The 16,695-nt window shown below is 42.8% G+C and overlaps 1 protein-coding gene across 1 annotated transcript in view; it reads right to left on the minus strand.

Moving 5' to 3' along the window:
* Positions 1-5,684: 5,684 nt before the first annotated feature.
* Positions 5,685-16,695, minus strand: part of DNAH9 (dynein axonemal heavy chain 9) — a 165,968-nt gene continuing 154,957 nt past the window's right edge. The window contains exons 68-69 of the mRNA XM_088535859.1: positions 11,033-11,422; positions 5,685-5,912 (exon numbers count right to left, since the gene is read on the minus strand). Of these exons, the coding sequence (XP_088391985.1) occupies positions 5,685-5,912; positions 11,033-11,422 (618 nt within the window). The remainder of the gene's footprint in view (positions 5,913-11,032; positions 11,423-16,695) is intronic.

Here is a 16,695-nt window from a genome sequence, read left to right on the forward strand (position 1 = left end):
GGCACCTAACTACACTCTTCTTCTCACTTCAACAATTATGCATTTGCTGAATAATTTTCTAAGCCCCTTTGAACCCTACTTGTCTCTTATAATCAGTTCCCTATTTATTCAGTCCCACGTGTAGCCAGGTGCTTTGATAACTCTGAAACATGAGACTGCAGTAAAATTAAGCAGAGCTGATCACACATCGTAATACCGGGATTGTCTCCAGCAGAAATCAGGGGCACCCCACAGTAGTACATAATATCCCAGCTGGTGGTGTGAGCTCTTAGGGGCTTTTGTCCCAATACCCTTTCAATGTCCTATAATGGAAGGAAGGAGGATGCTACCCTACCTGCTTCTCCAGGATCTCGCAGTCCCAGCACCGTCCCATCCAAATCCAAACTAGGAGTTGCTAGTAAGTGCAGCTAGGGGAAGACCATAGCACAAGGATACCCCCTTTTTTCCCTAACTACTCCTCTTGACTTCTAGGGGAGCTGAAAGATTCATGTTGGCTCTTTGGGACTTTCTGTTCTCTTTACAGCTCAAGTCAGTGCCAAGGTGCTCAGCTTGCTTGGAGGAAGGGCCAGGCTGAAGGAAACATCTCCTACCCTCAACTTGCATTCATTTGAAAACAGCACCAGCTGTGGTCGGGAGGAGACTTTCTGCTAGCAGGGTCTAAATCAAGGTCTCATAATGGTGCTGCCCTGGCTATGCTGGGCCAGCTTGTCTCTCAGCTAACAGGAAATTTCCATGGCTTCTGCACCCCGAGACATAAGTGGAGCATGCAGTGTAGTGCCTGCATACCCCAGCCACCTGCTGTCCCCAGGTTAAGGCTCAATGTTAGTGTCACACGGAGAAACATAGCCAGAGAACGTGTCTGCAGAAACAAACCAAGGGCCTGGGGAGAGAATTTGTGCTGGTCTGCTGGCCAGTGAGTTCAGGGAGAGAGCAGGGATCCATCACCCCTTTCCCTGCAAGCTCTTCTGCTGAGCTTTGCATGCTAAAACTGCTCCAAAGAGCAGGCACTGCTGTCTGCCTGCACCAGGAAAGAGAGGAGAGAAATGGTTCGCCTGCTCCATAAATGTGGCCAATAACCTGTATTTTATGTCCAGTCTATAACTGGGTTATCTCAAGAGAAATGTCCCCATACGTGTCCTCCCATGACTGTCTTAGACCCCTTGTGGTGAGATCTAGGCACTTGCAGACCTATGCTCAAGTCCTTGCACCAAACCAGCTCATCATCTCTTAAGTCAAAAGTCCGTTTCCCATGTGAATACGCCAAATGCCAGGGTCTCCAGAGCTGTAGAACATATTTGCTGTCCTGGAACAAACCTTCATCATGGGCATGATCAACTCTTACCCGTGGAAGCTTTCCTCACAATTCACACAATCCTATAAATACTCTGATTTTGAGAAGGAAACATTTTTAACAGTGCAACTAGAATACCTGAAACAGCCCTTCCCAGAAACTGGAGGTGCTGCAGACACCAAAGCTATCATAGACACATGTGTCTCCTTTTAACTCCTGCCATGCTCTTGGAAAACAAATTGAGTCCAGAAAAAGACACTGAGTCAAGATTTTGGTCTGCTTCTTGCTGCTTTTGGCCCTAACCAAAATGAATGCTATGAGAATATTCTAAAAGTGAACCTGATAACCAATAGGTAACCACAATAGCTGCAAAACCTTTAGCAATGAATTTACAGTTCCAAATACTTCTTCTGCTCTAGCAGGCACAGTAGTATTCACGTTAGAAGGGGCTGCTTATGACTCCATGCTCATGACTGCTTTCTATAGTTTAAATGCTTTTAAAAATTAGGTGCACACCAATTAACAAAATAAACATATTCACACATCCATTTGGACAATTGCACTCATTTAAGAGACAATGCATAACTGCACATGAATCTATTAACTCATTTCTAATTAAATATATTAACACCGCTTTATAAAAGGAGTGGGCTTAGCTGATATGTTACAGCTAGTTTTGTCCTGTAAATAATTGAGCAGTAATATGTGCAGTGTTTGCATCACTGGGCATTGACAATTAATATGTTGGCCTATTAATACAAGTTTGCCTTGGCAAATCCAATCTAATGACCATCACCTGGGTTCTCCTTTTCTGTGTGTAGTTTGCATTTTCTTTCTCCCTGTGAGAAACAGCTGTAGCAGGATGGAGCTTGTTAACCCCCAAATTTGGGGCACCACTACAAGGGATTTCTGAAGACTTTACTTTGAAATGTCTTCTTTGCCAATTATAATTTGCAGCAGGTACAACACTCCCAGGCTATAGAAAAGCCTTTTCTCTGTCCCAGGAGAGTTCATTCAATTTTAGCTGATAGGAAGCGTTCGATAGTCCAATTTTATTCATTTTATTTTCATCTCTGTCAGGAGAGTCTGGAGTAAACTAATTGACCACAGATGTTCTGAGCAGTCGTGCCTGAGCCATGTCCAAACGAGCCCCATGGGGCACTGTGAAGTGTCAGCAGCTGCAGAGATGCATTGGAAGTATGAGAGCTAGTTTGTGCTCTTCAGAGCAACCAGTACCTGGTCTTGCAGGTGAAATCATGAGTTGCAGGAACTGCCTGAACCCCCAGGACAGGGCAAAAAGCAGGATTCAGAGGCTTGCCCTCGAGTGTCAGAAATCTCAGCATCTCTGATCTAGAGCTCTACATGTAGTCAGCAACGTGGCATCTAACATTTTGGCACCCTTGATCTCTCCAGGAGCTACCTAGGATGAGGTAGACAAACAGCACACTGAACGAGCCTATTTCTTATTGCTGGTTATAAAGGGGACTGGCTAAGATTGATACACTTACCTTTCCATTGCTTAAGTCACCTGAATGTTGTGCTGATAATCTAGCTCATGGGCAAGCCTACCAAGTTCAAGTGGTGACAGTCCATGCTGGCTTAACATTCCACTTATGCTGCTTTTAAAAACTGAGCATTCACTCAGCTGGTGGCCATGGGTGGGCTTCTTGGTGGGAGAAGGGTTGGGGAGGCAGAAGAGTTGGGTCCCTGCAGAAGGGAGAAGAGGCAAGTGGTGAAGTTGGGGCACAGGAAAGGGTGAGGACGGGGGGTCCATACGGCAGGAGAGGAGCTTCCAGGCTGAAGCTGGAGACTGGTGTTGCGCGACTGGTTCCTCTGATGGAAAAGCCATCGTAGAGTATTTTCAGTTTGCCCTAGAAACAGGAAACCACATGAACCCCTGCTGCCTGCCTGCCCTATTGCTCTCATACTGCAGTTGCTGCCTGCCCTGTTCCACAGGAATCCCAGTTTTGCCTTGGACACCACAGCTCTGCCAGCCCTGGAGCCACCACACTGGTCTGTGCTGGTTCTGGGGACAAGGTCCCATCATTTCTCAGTCCCTTCTGCTCAAAGAAGGAGAAGTGGGAAGAAAGCTGAGTACGGGAAATGCCAAGTGGGCAGCTACCCCAAAGAGCTCCCAAATAGAAACAACTTACCTTTGACTAATGCATTGATCCCATAGCCTTCCCAGCTGTATTGAACTGTATGTCTTAAGTATATATGGCTGGAAAATCTCACACCTGTCAAGATTTTTTTTTTTTTTTATCCCCTCCACCCCTCCAAGGACCAAATCATTCATTCTCCTTCTCTTGTAACATTTTGCAGCCAACTCCTTCCTGTGATAATTTTCAAAGGATGAAGAATGGGCACCCTGGTGACATTTCTAGTATCTATAAATATCTCCCTGCTACCCTGCCTGTCCAATTGGTGAATTATGCAGGGAGATATATATAATAAAACAATCGGATACGTTTCATTGTCAACATCCTATTCTTCTTCAGCTGGCAAGAGAATAGGCCAGACTGTTCCTCTGGAAAGAGCAATCAATGCCTGGGGAATTAGTGAACTTTTCCTGTCCTGTAGCTACAGAAGCATCTTGGAGGGCAAAACTGAGCAGAGAGCAGCTCTAGTATGCTAGAAAAAAAATGCACAGAGGCTTTAAAATTCAAGAGGCGTTAAGTTGAGGATGGAAGTAGGCTCTAGAATGCCAGGAAATCCCATAAACGAACTACTGAGAAGCCTGTGGTAAAAGCAGTATATAAGAAATGGCAAGGAAAGACTAAACCAGCAACATTGCTCTAAGCCTGATACGCTTCCTTTCATTCTTGCCCTGCTTTTATGTGTTTAATTCAGCAGTGCCCTGTTTATACAACTAAACCTCCTGCATGGGGAAATGCAGAAGAAAATATATTGAATGAAATTAATTTTGCAAAGCCTTGGAAAGTGGCCAGTTTACATCTACAAATCCAAATTGGTAGCTTTTAATCTAACCCTGAACTTTGGTCATTCAACAATAGAGCTCTCCCTGACTGAAAAGCCCTGTTCTAGCCAGACCCTGGATATTTAGGGCAGTCTAGAGAATCTGCTACCTCATATATGGATTAAGAAGCATTTTAAAACAGGAATCTTAAGACACCTCTTTCCTTTGTGTTAGATACTTACAGATGTTTTTTGCTAAGAGATAGCTAGTTTCATCACTATTAATTTTTCTGAATGTACCTTGGAGACACAACATGGTAATTAAAGTTTGTGCCAGAGAGTTATCCCATCTTACCTTGATCCTGCTGATCACATGCCCGCAGATCTTGGAAGAGAAGGAACTTGGATTTCCTTGTTCTTGTAGGAAGACAGCTGCCACGTTGCTCTGCATGTGGTGGAAGGCTCAGCCCAAGGGGATCGCTCTGCACCTCTTGCAAAGCCTGAGGGTGCTGCCCATTACCATGGGTGCGGAAAGCTAAAACTCTGGACTAGCACAGTCCATATTCCCATCAGTGTGAGTTGAGACCGTTCATGAAGCCAGTCAGCTTGCTATAGACAGGTGAGAAACCAAACACTGCCTGTAGAAATGCTGCAGTTTCCACACATCCCGCTCTGGAAGGCTCTAATACCACCCTTAACCTGAGCAAAACCTTCAGCATTGGCAGGATGGTACTGAAAGGTGACCAGAAATTACAAGTGACCAAAATATGGCAGGTCCTTGGCAGCTCACTAAGCCACTCCCTTGCCTGTGTCCCAACACAGAGCTCAATACAAGCTTCAATTTAACTGAATGTGGATGTGTCCGTGAGAGCATCCTCCTAGGTCATGTGTGAGGAATAAAAATTTTCATTAGTAAATTTCTGTTATAAGGAAACATTCATCTTAAATAAACACCATGCTGTATTTTAAACCTTTAATTACGTCAAGAACTGGACATTAACACTATTTTGATTAGTTGTAAAATTTATAGGAATACTGGAGCAAGAAATAGCTCCTATCCACAACCACTGCAGGATTCCCCACTTTTCAGCATTATTCATATTCATTTAAAGAAAAAAAAAAAAGGTTTAAAGTATTTCACAGGTCTCTGAAATATATAAGGATTTTACAGAAACCCATGAATTTTATAGCTACTTTTGAATTACTAAAGAGAAATAAACATTAAACTCAGATTTAAACTTAGCACTATGTGGGTTGGAAAGACAGTTCTGGACATTGAAGCACTCCAGCGTACAACGTAGCAATGACAGGACACTGATTTACAAATACCTCCTGCGAATATGTAAAAAAACTTCTGGGTTCTATTTACCTTGCTTTTTAAGCGCCTCCTGTTCAGAGCAATGGAGACTGGGTTCAATTTCAGAATTATATATAATTTTTAACATTACATTGTTAGGAATTTCCTCTGCTAATGAGCCTAGGTCTGTAGCAGCAAGGCCACACCAGCGAGCACCCACTTGGAAGGATTTTCCTTAGTTTTAAGGTTAAAAGTCCACACAAAGGTTGGCCCTCTTTGGCGTGTTTTGTAGACAGGACATGGGTACACAACGCGAGCATCTTGCTTGTCAGCAGGAATGGCCTTGATGAAAATGACAGGCATGGCTGGGGTTAGCTCCTTGATCCTGGCATCCGTGATGATTCCCATCTACAGAGGAAAGAAGAGCTCCTAGTTAGGTTTCCAAAATCCCCATCAACTGTGCTCTGATAAACATGAGCACCTCTAATGTTTCTAAAAGTTGATCTTGATGGATGCAACCATCCTCTCAGAGATGGATGAGTCTTTCCGAAGTAAGGAATTCCCAGATTAAACACCTTCCTGTTTCATCAGGTGTAGCTTACCCCAAGGGGAAGACAGATACCTGCTGCCATCAGGTGCTCAAACCCATGTGCACCTGAGCAGGACTTTGCTAAGGAATGATGCTCCTGGCTAGGTCCAGGCAGACAACCCTCACCTAGCTGTGATTCTGGTCAAACCAGGACCACTTTGGGGAAATCTGTTTGCTCTAGGACCAAATGTAGACTACAGAACAGGGTTCAGGTTGGAAAGAAAAACTCACATGAGAAGAGGCCAAAAAAGCATGAAGTGTCCCACCAGAGCTTCAGAACTGGAACATAACATTGAATGCTTGCCTGCATACTGAACACAGGAAATGTGTTGAGACACCCCAAAACTGGCTTTTTTCCACTCACAGGTGGTATCACCAAGATGGATACTGAAGGACTGTTCCAGAGGGAATATTATCTCAAAGCAACAAGCCTACATGATCCTCTTCAGAGCAATGCCTTCCCTCAGCAGGCTGTCTGATCTGGGAGAAGGACAGTGTGCTGTGAGAGCGCAAAATCAACTGACCAGTTTCTCTAATGCTCGTCTCTTGGGCAGCTTCTGCTTCTCTTTCTGAGAATAAAATACCCTCCACATCAATCAGGAAAAGCCTGCAAAATTGCTTAATGGAGGCTGGAGAGAGCAAATGAAAGCAAATGCAGAAAATAAAATAAAAATTCTCTCGGCTAAAAAACCTGCCTCTTATTGCAGCTTAGAGGCTGAGGGAGCTGGGCCTGTTCAGCCTGGAGAAGAGAAGGCTGAGAGGGGATCTAATCAGTGTATATAAATACCTCAAGGGAGGGAGTGCAGAGGACGGTCATGGTCTCTTTTCAGTGGTGGCCACTGATAGGACTAGAGGAAATGGCCGGAAACTGAAACATCAAAAATTCCATAGGAACTTAAGGAAAAATTTCTTAACAGTGAGGGTGACAGAGCACTGGAACAGGCTGCCCAGAGAGGTTGTGGAGTCTCCTTCTCTGGAGATCTTCAAAACCCGCTTGGATGCAGTCCTGTGCCACGTGCTTTAGGTGTCCCTGCGTATGCAGGGGGGTTGGACTAGATGATCTCTAGAGGTCCCTTCCAACCCTAAGCATTCTATGATTCTATGATTCTATGATATCATTATCATCTCAAATGCTCTTGGAGCAGAGCTGCGGGATGAGATTCAACCTCCCTAATAGTTTACTTGGTTCTCAAAATGAGTGAAGAATCCCTCTTGCAACACACCTCCGTTTAATTGCACTAATGCCATCCGTTATACTAAACTAAGACTCAGTTCTCATTTAGGATTTTGCATTTCCAGCATGTTGAACATTAAATAATCCTTATATTACCATGAAAAGGGGCTATTTATCAAGCATTATTATGTGTTATTTTTAGCTCCACACTTTTAATTTCTGAGGGTGAATTTTGATCAAATCTCTTGTTTACTAATGATAATTCTTCAAACCAAATTCCCAAGATACATTCTACCTATTGCTAGGTTAATAAAATCTGAAATCTCTCTGAGACACCTCTATAGAACACATAACTCTGATACATCTGGGCTCAGTTACATTTGCATTTTTTTTCTCTTTCACAGTCAGAAATTAATTCTATTCTGAAAAACAATTTACCCTAACCACTGGCACAGCACACCTGCTGCAAAGCCACTATCTGGACCACAGAGAGCTCCATGACTCAGGTCCTAAAGGAGAACTTCACTTCTGTTCATCCTGACTTCTCAAAAATCAATTTGAAGAGGGGAAATTCACTGCCAAATATTGATGGGCCCAGGAAAAATGACACAGAGCAGTTGTCACAAGCCACAAATGCTCATGCTTGGGACAAAATACACATGCAGTGGGATTCTCCCACGGTCCTCTCCCCCTCAACTGTATCTTCATGTTTTACTAGCACAGGCACATCTGCATCAAAGCTAATTCGGGATCAGCAGGCTGCACTGGTTAGTTGCCTTTTGAATAGAGTTGTTTCATGTGTAGGGAAGGGATTTTTATCCTGACAGCTGTGGTTGTAGATCTGATGAGCAGAACAGTTAGCAAGAACATCACTCCAAGAAGGCCCAGAGATTGTAGGGTGGCTTCAGGTGGGCATAGGGAAGCGTTTGAAGAACCATCCCTGGTGTACGTGCTGGAGATTATCTAAACGTGTGCTGCCCAGCAAACCCAAATAATCTCCTATTTTGTATCAAAGATTGGTTTGAGAATTGAGAGACAGAAGGAAAGGCTATTTATACAAAATAGTCATAAAAAAAGAGAGTGGCTGTTCACAGTTCAGTTTACAACTATCCCTTCTATGGTTGCCTTGTAAGTTAACCACTGGAAACCCCAGTTTCAGCCACATGCTATTCTGGCTTTCATAGCTCACAAATACATGATTATGTATTGATGATAATTAACATCTGGAGGAATAGGCTTCACATGATAATCCAACTCATCACCCTGGAAAAGGATTTAGTTGATGTACGCTGTGATGGGCTGGGGGATTCCACATGGGAACTGTGGACTCCATCCATACCAGGACTGGGTTCCACCTGCATGCTGTTTTCATCTGTCTCCACTTCTGCGATGTGTTTCAGATAACATGGGACTGTGCTCAAGGAAACCGAGCTCTTTGAACCACTAAGATTAATGACAGCTGTGACTGCTTGTTGCCATCCTGATCTATCCCTTGTTAGCCTCTCTGCTTGTGTAACATAAGTTCTTTCCATAGGACTAGCTTTAAAAAGTTGATGGAAGCTTTAGATGAGGAGCAAAGCAAACAAGATATTCTCAGTGCTGAGCCACTGCTCAGCGTGTTGTGCACTGGGTGTGCATCTCCTCCAAGGACAAGGGAGTGTGTCATCTACAACCTGCAAAGCTCAGTGCAGCACATGACTACTAAATATCTATTTTCTTGGCTCTAGTACCTTTGGCAGGGCATATACCAGGACTACACTCTCCACTGTAGGAAGTGGGAAGCTCAGGGATCTATCAGGAGTCTCCCATCAACATGGCTTGAGCTAAAACATCTATATTATCTCCAGTTTAGCCAAGCCCTCCTGACTTTAATGGCGTTAGAGCAACAGATCATTTGGACCCAAAATAACCTGTTTGATTTCATTTGGTTTAATAGCTGCCTGCTGTTTTGTAATGAAGGTTTTATAAATTTAAGATACCCAAGGGCAAACATAAATGTTTAAATAAATAGAAAAATGTGAGTAGGAGGATATGGAAGGAATTTTCCCTTTTCTAAAGACATAATCAAAATATGCAATATTCTTGGACAAGTAGACATGCTCCCCAGAGAAGTATGTCTAAGCATGACCTGCTCTTCTTATCAGAGAATTAATCCTGAATGAACATACAATCTAAAAGAACTGCAGCTGCCCTAATAATTCTGCATCCATTTATGTATATGGGTGCACAATGGATTACAGGTAAAACGAATAGCTCTATTGGGTAGAATTGATATTTTAGTGTGAACAACAACATACAAAAATACTTTTTTTTCTGAAATAACCTGAAGCATGATACCCAGAGATTATGAATGATTCTGTAAATGTTATTGTTTAGTATCTTTCAATCACAGAGAAAATGTAACCAGAAAAATATGCTTATTAAAGTCTGGATGGTCTTTGAAGACAAAACTTACTGCTGAAAACAACCACCTATATAAGATACCAGAAATAGGCAGAGGAAAGAACCTACACATTCCCCAAAGAATTTCTGTCTTAGCACCACTGAATTTCCTACTCTTCATGTCTATCTCCAATTAGGGAAAGGTAATCTATTCTCAGAGAGAAAAGCATCTGCAGCTTTAACCTTCCCAAGGATTTGTGATACAACATGCTAGGTACTATCAACCCTTGAGTTCTGAATGGCTGCAGTTTTAAGGAAGGACAACGACTGCATTTAGAGCTTTTCCTAATTTCCCATCCCACATGACAAACCATTTCAAAGAGGGAGTTGAAAAGTAAGTGGAGGTTCTTAGATCTGAATTGCAAGGTCAGGATGCAATACAGTGTATAATAGACATGGCTCCTCTACACAAAATGCTCCCAGCAAGCTACATAACAGATAAAGAAGAATCTTCAAGGTTAAGACTAGGCATACTGTGAAGAGCTGCCCCTGAAATAAAAGCTTCTTCCTGTGAGAGCATAAACTTGACCCAGATAACTTCTGGCTGACCCATTTTGATCAGCCTTCACTCTCTCACACATGACCAGCTGCTTAGAGAAAGAATTATGAATCATTGTCATTTAATTCTTGCATGCAGGACAAATTGGGATTTGTTGTACAGCAGACCAGACAACTCGGAGACGAGGCTTGGTGGGGATTTGTCAGCCTAATGGCTTTCACCCTGCAGACTGATTTGTCTGCAGGAGGACAGTTGTGCTCCTATGGGATGCTGCTCCACAGCTGCACTGCAAGAAGAGGGCTGCTGGTTTTGTGGCCACGATATATCAAGTTTGCTGGCTTCTCTTCAGGTGCCAGTCAGTGGATACAGCTCTCACCTTAGCTACCCTGAAGTTGGATTTGCTACAACTGAAAGGCATTTGGCCACATCCAGGAAGATGATGATGATCCTCTAGGGTCACCAAATACTGCCAGAGTGTTTGTCCAGTTTTGTACTGCTCCGCAAGCTTGGCCATCAGCCTTAACCACATAGGCTAGACTCCTGCATAACTTTTATTGACCACATAAGGGTATGGCTGAAGGGCGTGATTCATTTTTGGTCCCAGGTCATATCTATGAGAATGCTATTCTGCTCAGTTCTACAGTCATCCAACAGTTAAGGGAAGGACAGTCGTCTACATTTGGCACACGCCACCACATGGGATGGGTATTCAGCTCTGGGGACATGAATATATAAGAAACCAGGTCCACTACCTTCTCTCCACTGTTGCTATCCGGCACAACTTTCACAGCTTTCTCTTATCACAACAGCCTTGGCAAGCTTACCTGTGCATCCCAGCGTGCACCCTCCATGAACAAACCATGTACATAAGCCCCTTCCCGAGGAGGACTGGCAAAATCTTCCCGGTTCTTCTTTGTCACGTCACACTGCAGGGTCATCTTGTCCAAAGGCCACTCATTCTTTCGGGCTGTGGACTGCATGATAGCTGTCAGGAAAGACTGAGGATTGAAGAACCCAGCAAGCCACACTGCAGAGGGCAAGGAGAAGTCTCCCGTCCAGGTCTCCAGCTCCCTGATGCGATTAAGGAGGTCAGCAAACCATCCACCCAGGCTAGCCATGGAAGGGTAAGCTCTCCTTATCCAGGATTCGGGCACTGTGTCCAAGAAGAGGGCATTCTGTAAGTTCTCCATGTCACTCGTCATGGTCAGTTCTCCCTGAGAAAGAAAAGAGATGATTAGCAGCAGCACATGAAAACATGCCTCTGTCAGAGGAGAAAATGGTGACTACTTGATACCGGGCAGAGCTTGCTTCACAGCAGAACCTGAGCTGGGAAGTGTGGAAGAGCAGGGCATCCTAACACACTCTATGCTAACTTCTTCATGAACTTTGGGGATTTATGAAAACTTCTTACTGTGACATCATATTTCATAGCTATCCTTTAGCTGACCCAAATTTGGTTCTGCTTCCACTCACTGAGTGAAGATCTTCACAGGGCAGATTTTCAGAAGTGCACAACTCTTTCCACCAATGCTGCCAGGGCAGGATATTAGCGCCTCCGATAACTCCATTCCAAAACAGTTCAAGAATCTACTGCATCAGGTCCTGTCCCCCTCTTTTTCATCTGCTTCTTATGCTCCCTTTTCTTTTATTACTTTACAGTGCAAGTGTTTTTGACTTAATAGGTTGACCTTGAATGCAATCACAGATTCCTTCACAGGAGGGAAATGCCCAACAAGTTAAGATATGTTTCTGCCAGGTGGAATATAGAGAGGCTGAGCTTTTCCTTTATTTAGCAAGCAATTATTTTTAATGCTTTCATGAACCTATATAAGGTTGGTCCTGAGAGTATAACAGCTAGAATATCACTGCACAGAAATACTACATCCCTCAAACTTCTGGAATACTTCAGCAGGCCAGCAGTGCTTTCTATCTTATAATTAAGAAATTAACATAAGAGCATATAATGGGATTAGTGGGCAGACCAACACTGGTGACTTTGTGGTGAATGTGTGCTACAGATGAGATATGAAAATGAAGAACAGAAAAGAGGTGGACCCAAAGTCAGGTGACCTAGAGAATATAGAGACATTGTCCAAGCATGCAGGGATGGGATGAGGAAAGCCAAAGCCATCTAGAGCTCAAGCTGGGCAGGTGACATGAAGGGCAGCAAGAAAGGCTTTTACCTTCTATATATCAGCAATAGAAAGGAGACTAGGGAAAACAGGCCTGCTGTTGAACAGGGAAGGAGACCTGGTAACAAAGGACATGGAAATGGCAAAGAATTTGATTATTTTCTTGAGTACAGGCAACTCAAGAAAATACAGGGGATAGTGAGGTGGGCTGAAGAATGGCTGAATTTCCAGGCTCAGAAGGCTGTGATGGGCAGCACAGTCCAGCTGGATATCAATCATAGTGGAATCCCCCAGGGTTCCACATTCAGAGGGGGCTTGGCAGCCTGGAGGAAGGGACCAGGAGAAATGTAAAGTTCAACACAGCAAGGTTCTGCAGCTGTGGAGGAATAAGCCCATGCAGCAGTACAAGCTGGTGCCAACCATCTGGAAAGCAGCTTTGCAGAAAAAGACCTGGTGGTCCTGGTGGACTCCAAACAATTGAGCCAGCAATGCACCCTTGTAGCACCTAAGGGAAACATCATCCTGGGCTGTATTAGGAAAAAAGGGGCCTGGGGCATATAATCAGTGTGTTATAATATCAGGTGGAAGAAGGTAAATCAGATGGAGCCAGGTTCTTCTCAACAGTGTGAAGTGACAGGACAAGAAAAAACCTGTGCAAATGGAAGCACAGGAAATTCTATTTAAACATAAGAATAAACCCACGTTGTTGCTGTAAGGTTGATTGAACAGCAGAAGTGCTTGCCCCAAGAAGCTGTGGAGTCTCATCCTTGGAAATATCCAAGGCTCCACTGGACATACTTCCGAGTAACCTGCTCTCATTGACACTGGTCTGAGCAGGTGTTGGACTAGGTGATCCCCAGAGGTGTCTTCCACCTCAACCATTCTGTGATTCTCAAGATAATCCGACTGCAAAGATAAAAAATTGCAAATGCAAGCTAAGCTTCTGTAAGTTTGTAATGCCCTTCATAAATTTTCGTATGTTCCACGATGAGAAAGCAGGGTGCAATACACTGTACAAGTTAGGAGCCCTGTAGTTAACAGCGATTACTGGTTTCCATTATAAATACTTGCTTTTGCCCCCTTATCATTTTGCCAACTTATCATCTGACTTACAATTTCTCTTTGCCTCAGGCTGAATGTTTTTGGAAAGATTAACTGAAATTAGTTGAGCCATTACTGAGAGCAAGAGCAGGGGAAGTGGGTCAGTCTCTTCACATTAAAATATTCCAACTGCTCTTTCAGAGGACTTCAGTGCCTGCAGCCATGGGGTCAGCAGAGGTGCCCTTTACCAAGTCCATGAAAATCTATCAAGCTTTAGCAAAAGCTGAAATCCTCTTAAAGCAATCCCTGTTAGCAAGCACTAACAACCTTCGTAGTTTCCTTCTGTACCGACCATGCTCCTAAGCTTTGGAACCAACTTTGCATTAGAACACATTCTGAGCTAAAAACATGGCAAATGCAATGCTCAGAGCTGCTGAATGACAGTTGAAATGCAAGGCTCGAATACTAATTTGCCTGTGCACTGTGTCTTATCAAAGGGATGAAGGGTGTCGGCTCTGTTAAGGCATTGGAACATCCACTCTCGCACTTTTGGCTGTTTAGCACTACACTTGCAGCCTTCATTATTCCTTTTTTTTTTTCTCTCTCTTTTTCTTTCTTTCTTATTTTGGGGGGGGAGGGGAGGGTGGGTGTAAGAAGTTTCTAAACATGCACCATAAAACACACTTTGTTTGGCAACAAGCAAGTGCAGTATTTCAAAGGACTCTGTCTTCTCAGAGCCCATCAGTTCAAACTGGAGGTCCATACTACCTCCACACCTGGAAGCCACATCAGTCCTGGCAACTCCCTTCCGAACCATCATCTAACATCTGTGGCTTCCCAAAAAGTTGACAACAAAAATGCTTCGCTCTCAACAGAATGCATGGGGTTTTAAAAAAACCTTTTCTTTAAAGATGAATTGTTAAGAGTAATGAGCATTTAAAGGCAGTAATCACCTGAACCTGCCTGGTTTCCCTGTGGAGAACAATATTCTAGTGGGTAGAGGAAATTGTGTGCACAAAGATTATCTGATGGCCTTTAACACCCTATAAACCATAACTGATTAACCAGATTAAATAAAGGGGTTGGTAAAAGCCAGGCTATTTGCTATTAATTCCAAACCAATAGGAATAAATGTATTTGCTTCTCAAATGATACACCAGTTTCTTTAGTTTCATAAAGCATTGAGAGATGCTCCATAGCTCTGTCAAGGTACGTGAGGAGGGACAAGGTAAGTCGCTATCAGCAACTTATTTCACTCAGTAATTTCAAATTTCTAGGGAATATCAAAAAGACTGGTTACCTGGTAAAAGATCTTTAAAGTGTGGCACAATGGTCAAGCAGAAATGAAAAATCTCATTTGGGGATATGTCATGTGGTGACAAAGGAATTCAAAGGCAATGCATGCCCCTTACATCTCCCCATATGCACCTGAACTGTTTCAGTTTGTCTATAACATGTTCTATGGCAACTTTATGACCACAATTAAATCTCCCACAAGAGAAAACTATAACCAGGTTCTGTTAGAGGAGCTGGTAATGACATCCACGAATTCTTGAAAATCATTTGACCTCATCAGGGGCTTCCTCTTTTTTATATTAAGTGGATCATCATCTCCAGGCTCGGGAGAACCTGGTGTAGACCATGCTCCTTATTTAACAGGTTGGTCTCTGGTTAAAGCCATTTCAAGACTATGCAGACAAAGAAGTCTGACACACAAAGTACTGTACAGGACACAGCAGGACACCGAGAGCCATAGGATTGCCTCCAAGGATAGTCAAAATTATTTTTCATGCTTGGAAAGGTTTTTATTCTTGTAAAAATATTGCAAAATGCATGCAAGCAGTCAAAGAGATTAAAATCAAAACCCTCAGAGTCATATGTCCAGTCTAACTTCGCTTTCTGAAAACAAATGAATTAGCAAATGTAGTTCTTGAAAAGACTTAAGAAAAACAATTTTTAAAGACTGCACACTCAAGCATACTTGTTGGTATCTCCTATGAGGCTTCAGAGGATCCAGAGCAGCTATCTTGTATAGTTGCCCAAACACAATTATGCATACATTTGCATTTCATATGCTGAATATTAAAGTGTATCTGGAGTAATTCAAGTTATGATTTTTTTTTCTTTCTTTTTCTTTTTGCAAAACTCTGGGAATAATTTTCATTAAAGGCACCCTTGAAGGAAATCCTGATCAGCCTGCAGACTTCCCTATGAGATGAGAAGATTGTTGTCACAAATTGTTTTCTCAGTTAAGGTTATATTCAATTGAAGCAGTGAAATACCCAGAAGCATTACAAAATTTGGCCTTACTGGATCCTTTAATAATATTTATTACCTCTATTTTGCAGGCTTATCCTCCACCGACATGGTAAAATAGAAAATATGTTCACAAAAATTACACTGGGTACAACATTAACATGCAAATGTTTCAGTCCAGCCACTGGTCTCATAGAAGTCATTAAGAACCAAGGGCTTTGAAACGTCAGTTATTTTTGATGGCTACCAGTCTATCACAATTTCTCTTAATGGGATGCCTCCTATTTCTGGACCAAACAATTGCCTTTCCTTAGATACACACAATGAATTATTCAAAAATTCAAATTAGCCGGGACATTTCTAAATTGCCTTCTTCAAGCAGAGACTTGGTTAACAACAATATGACTTTCTTCCCTTGTGTTTTATTCATTCTCCTCTAAGATCTGTGGCTACCCTTACGTAAACTTTCCTCCTCTGAATGTCCCTATAGGCCCCCAGTCCAACAGATTACCATGCATTAACAGCTCTCAAAGGAGCAGCTCAGGAGGAGCAGTTAAAGAACAATTTCTCTCCAAACTAAGTGTCAGACCTAGGTGTCAAGTCAGGATGGCAGCACTGCCTCAAGACGGGTTTCTCCAAGTCCTGTCATATACATATTGAGACCATTGAGAGAAACCTAAGTAGTCATTCAAGTTGCCTTTCCTGCAGGGACCATCTCTATCATGATTTATGATAGAGTTTTGGAGAGACTTTGCATTATCTCTTATTGTCCTGTTTCTGTGCAGCATTTCACCTGTGCTTTATTTAGTCCCATACTTCCACCTGTTCCCGTACCAATATTTCATAGTCTATATTTCTCTATATTAAATTCAATTGCTACATAATTTCCCAGTTACAATAATATCTTCTTTGGTCCTTCGAGATTGAACCATTAAATCACTTCTTTCTACCTGTCTCCAGCAACAGAATTTTTAATTCCACTGTCTCATGCTGAAAAAATAAAGGAAATCTGCTTATAACAACTGACTACATAGACGTCAGCCTATTTTAAAACACAT

This window comes from Tinamus guttatus, unplaced genomic scaffold (genome assembly GCF_059628265.1).
Source record: "Tinamus guttatus ecotype Peru unplaced genomic scaffold, ASM5962826v1 Tinamus_guttatus_pri_ptg000649l, whole genome shotgun sequence".
NCBI lineage: Eukaryota > Metazoa > Chordata > Aves > Tinamiformes > Tinamidae > Tinamus > Tinamus guttatus.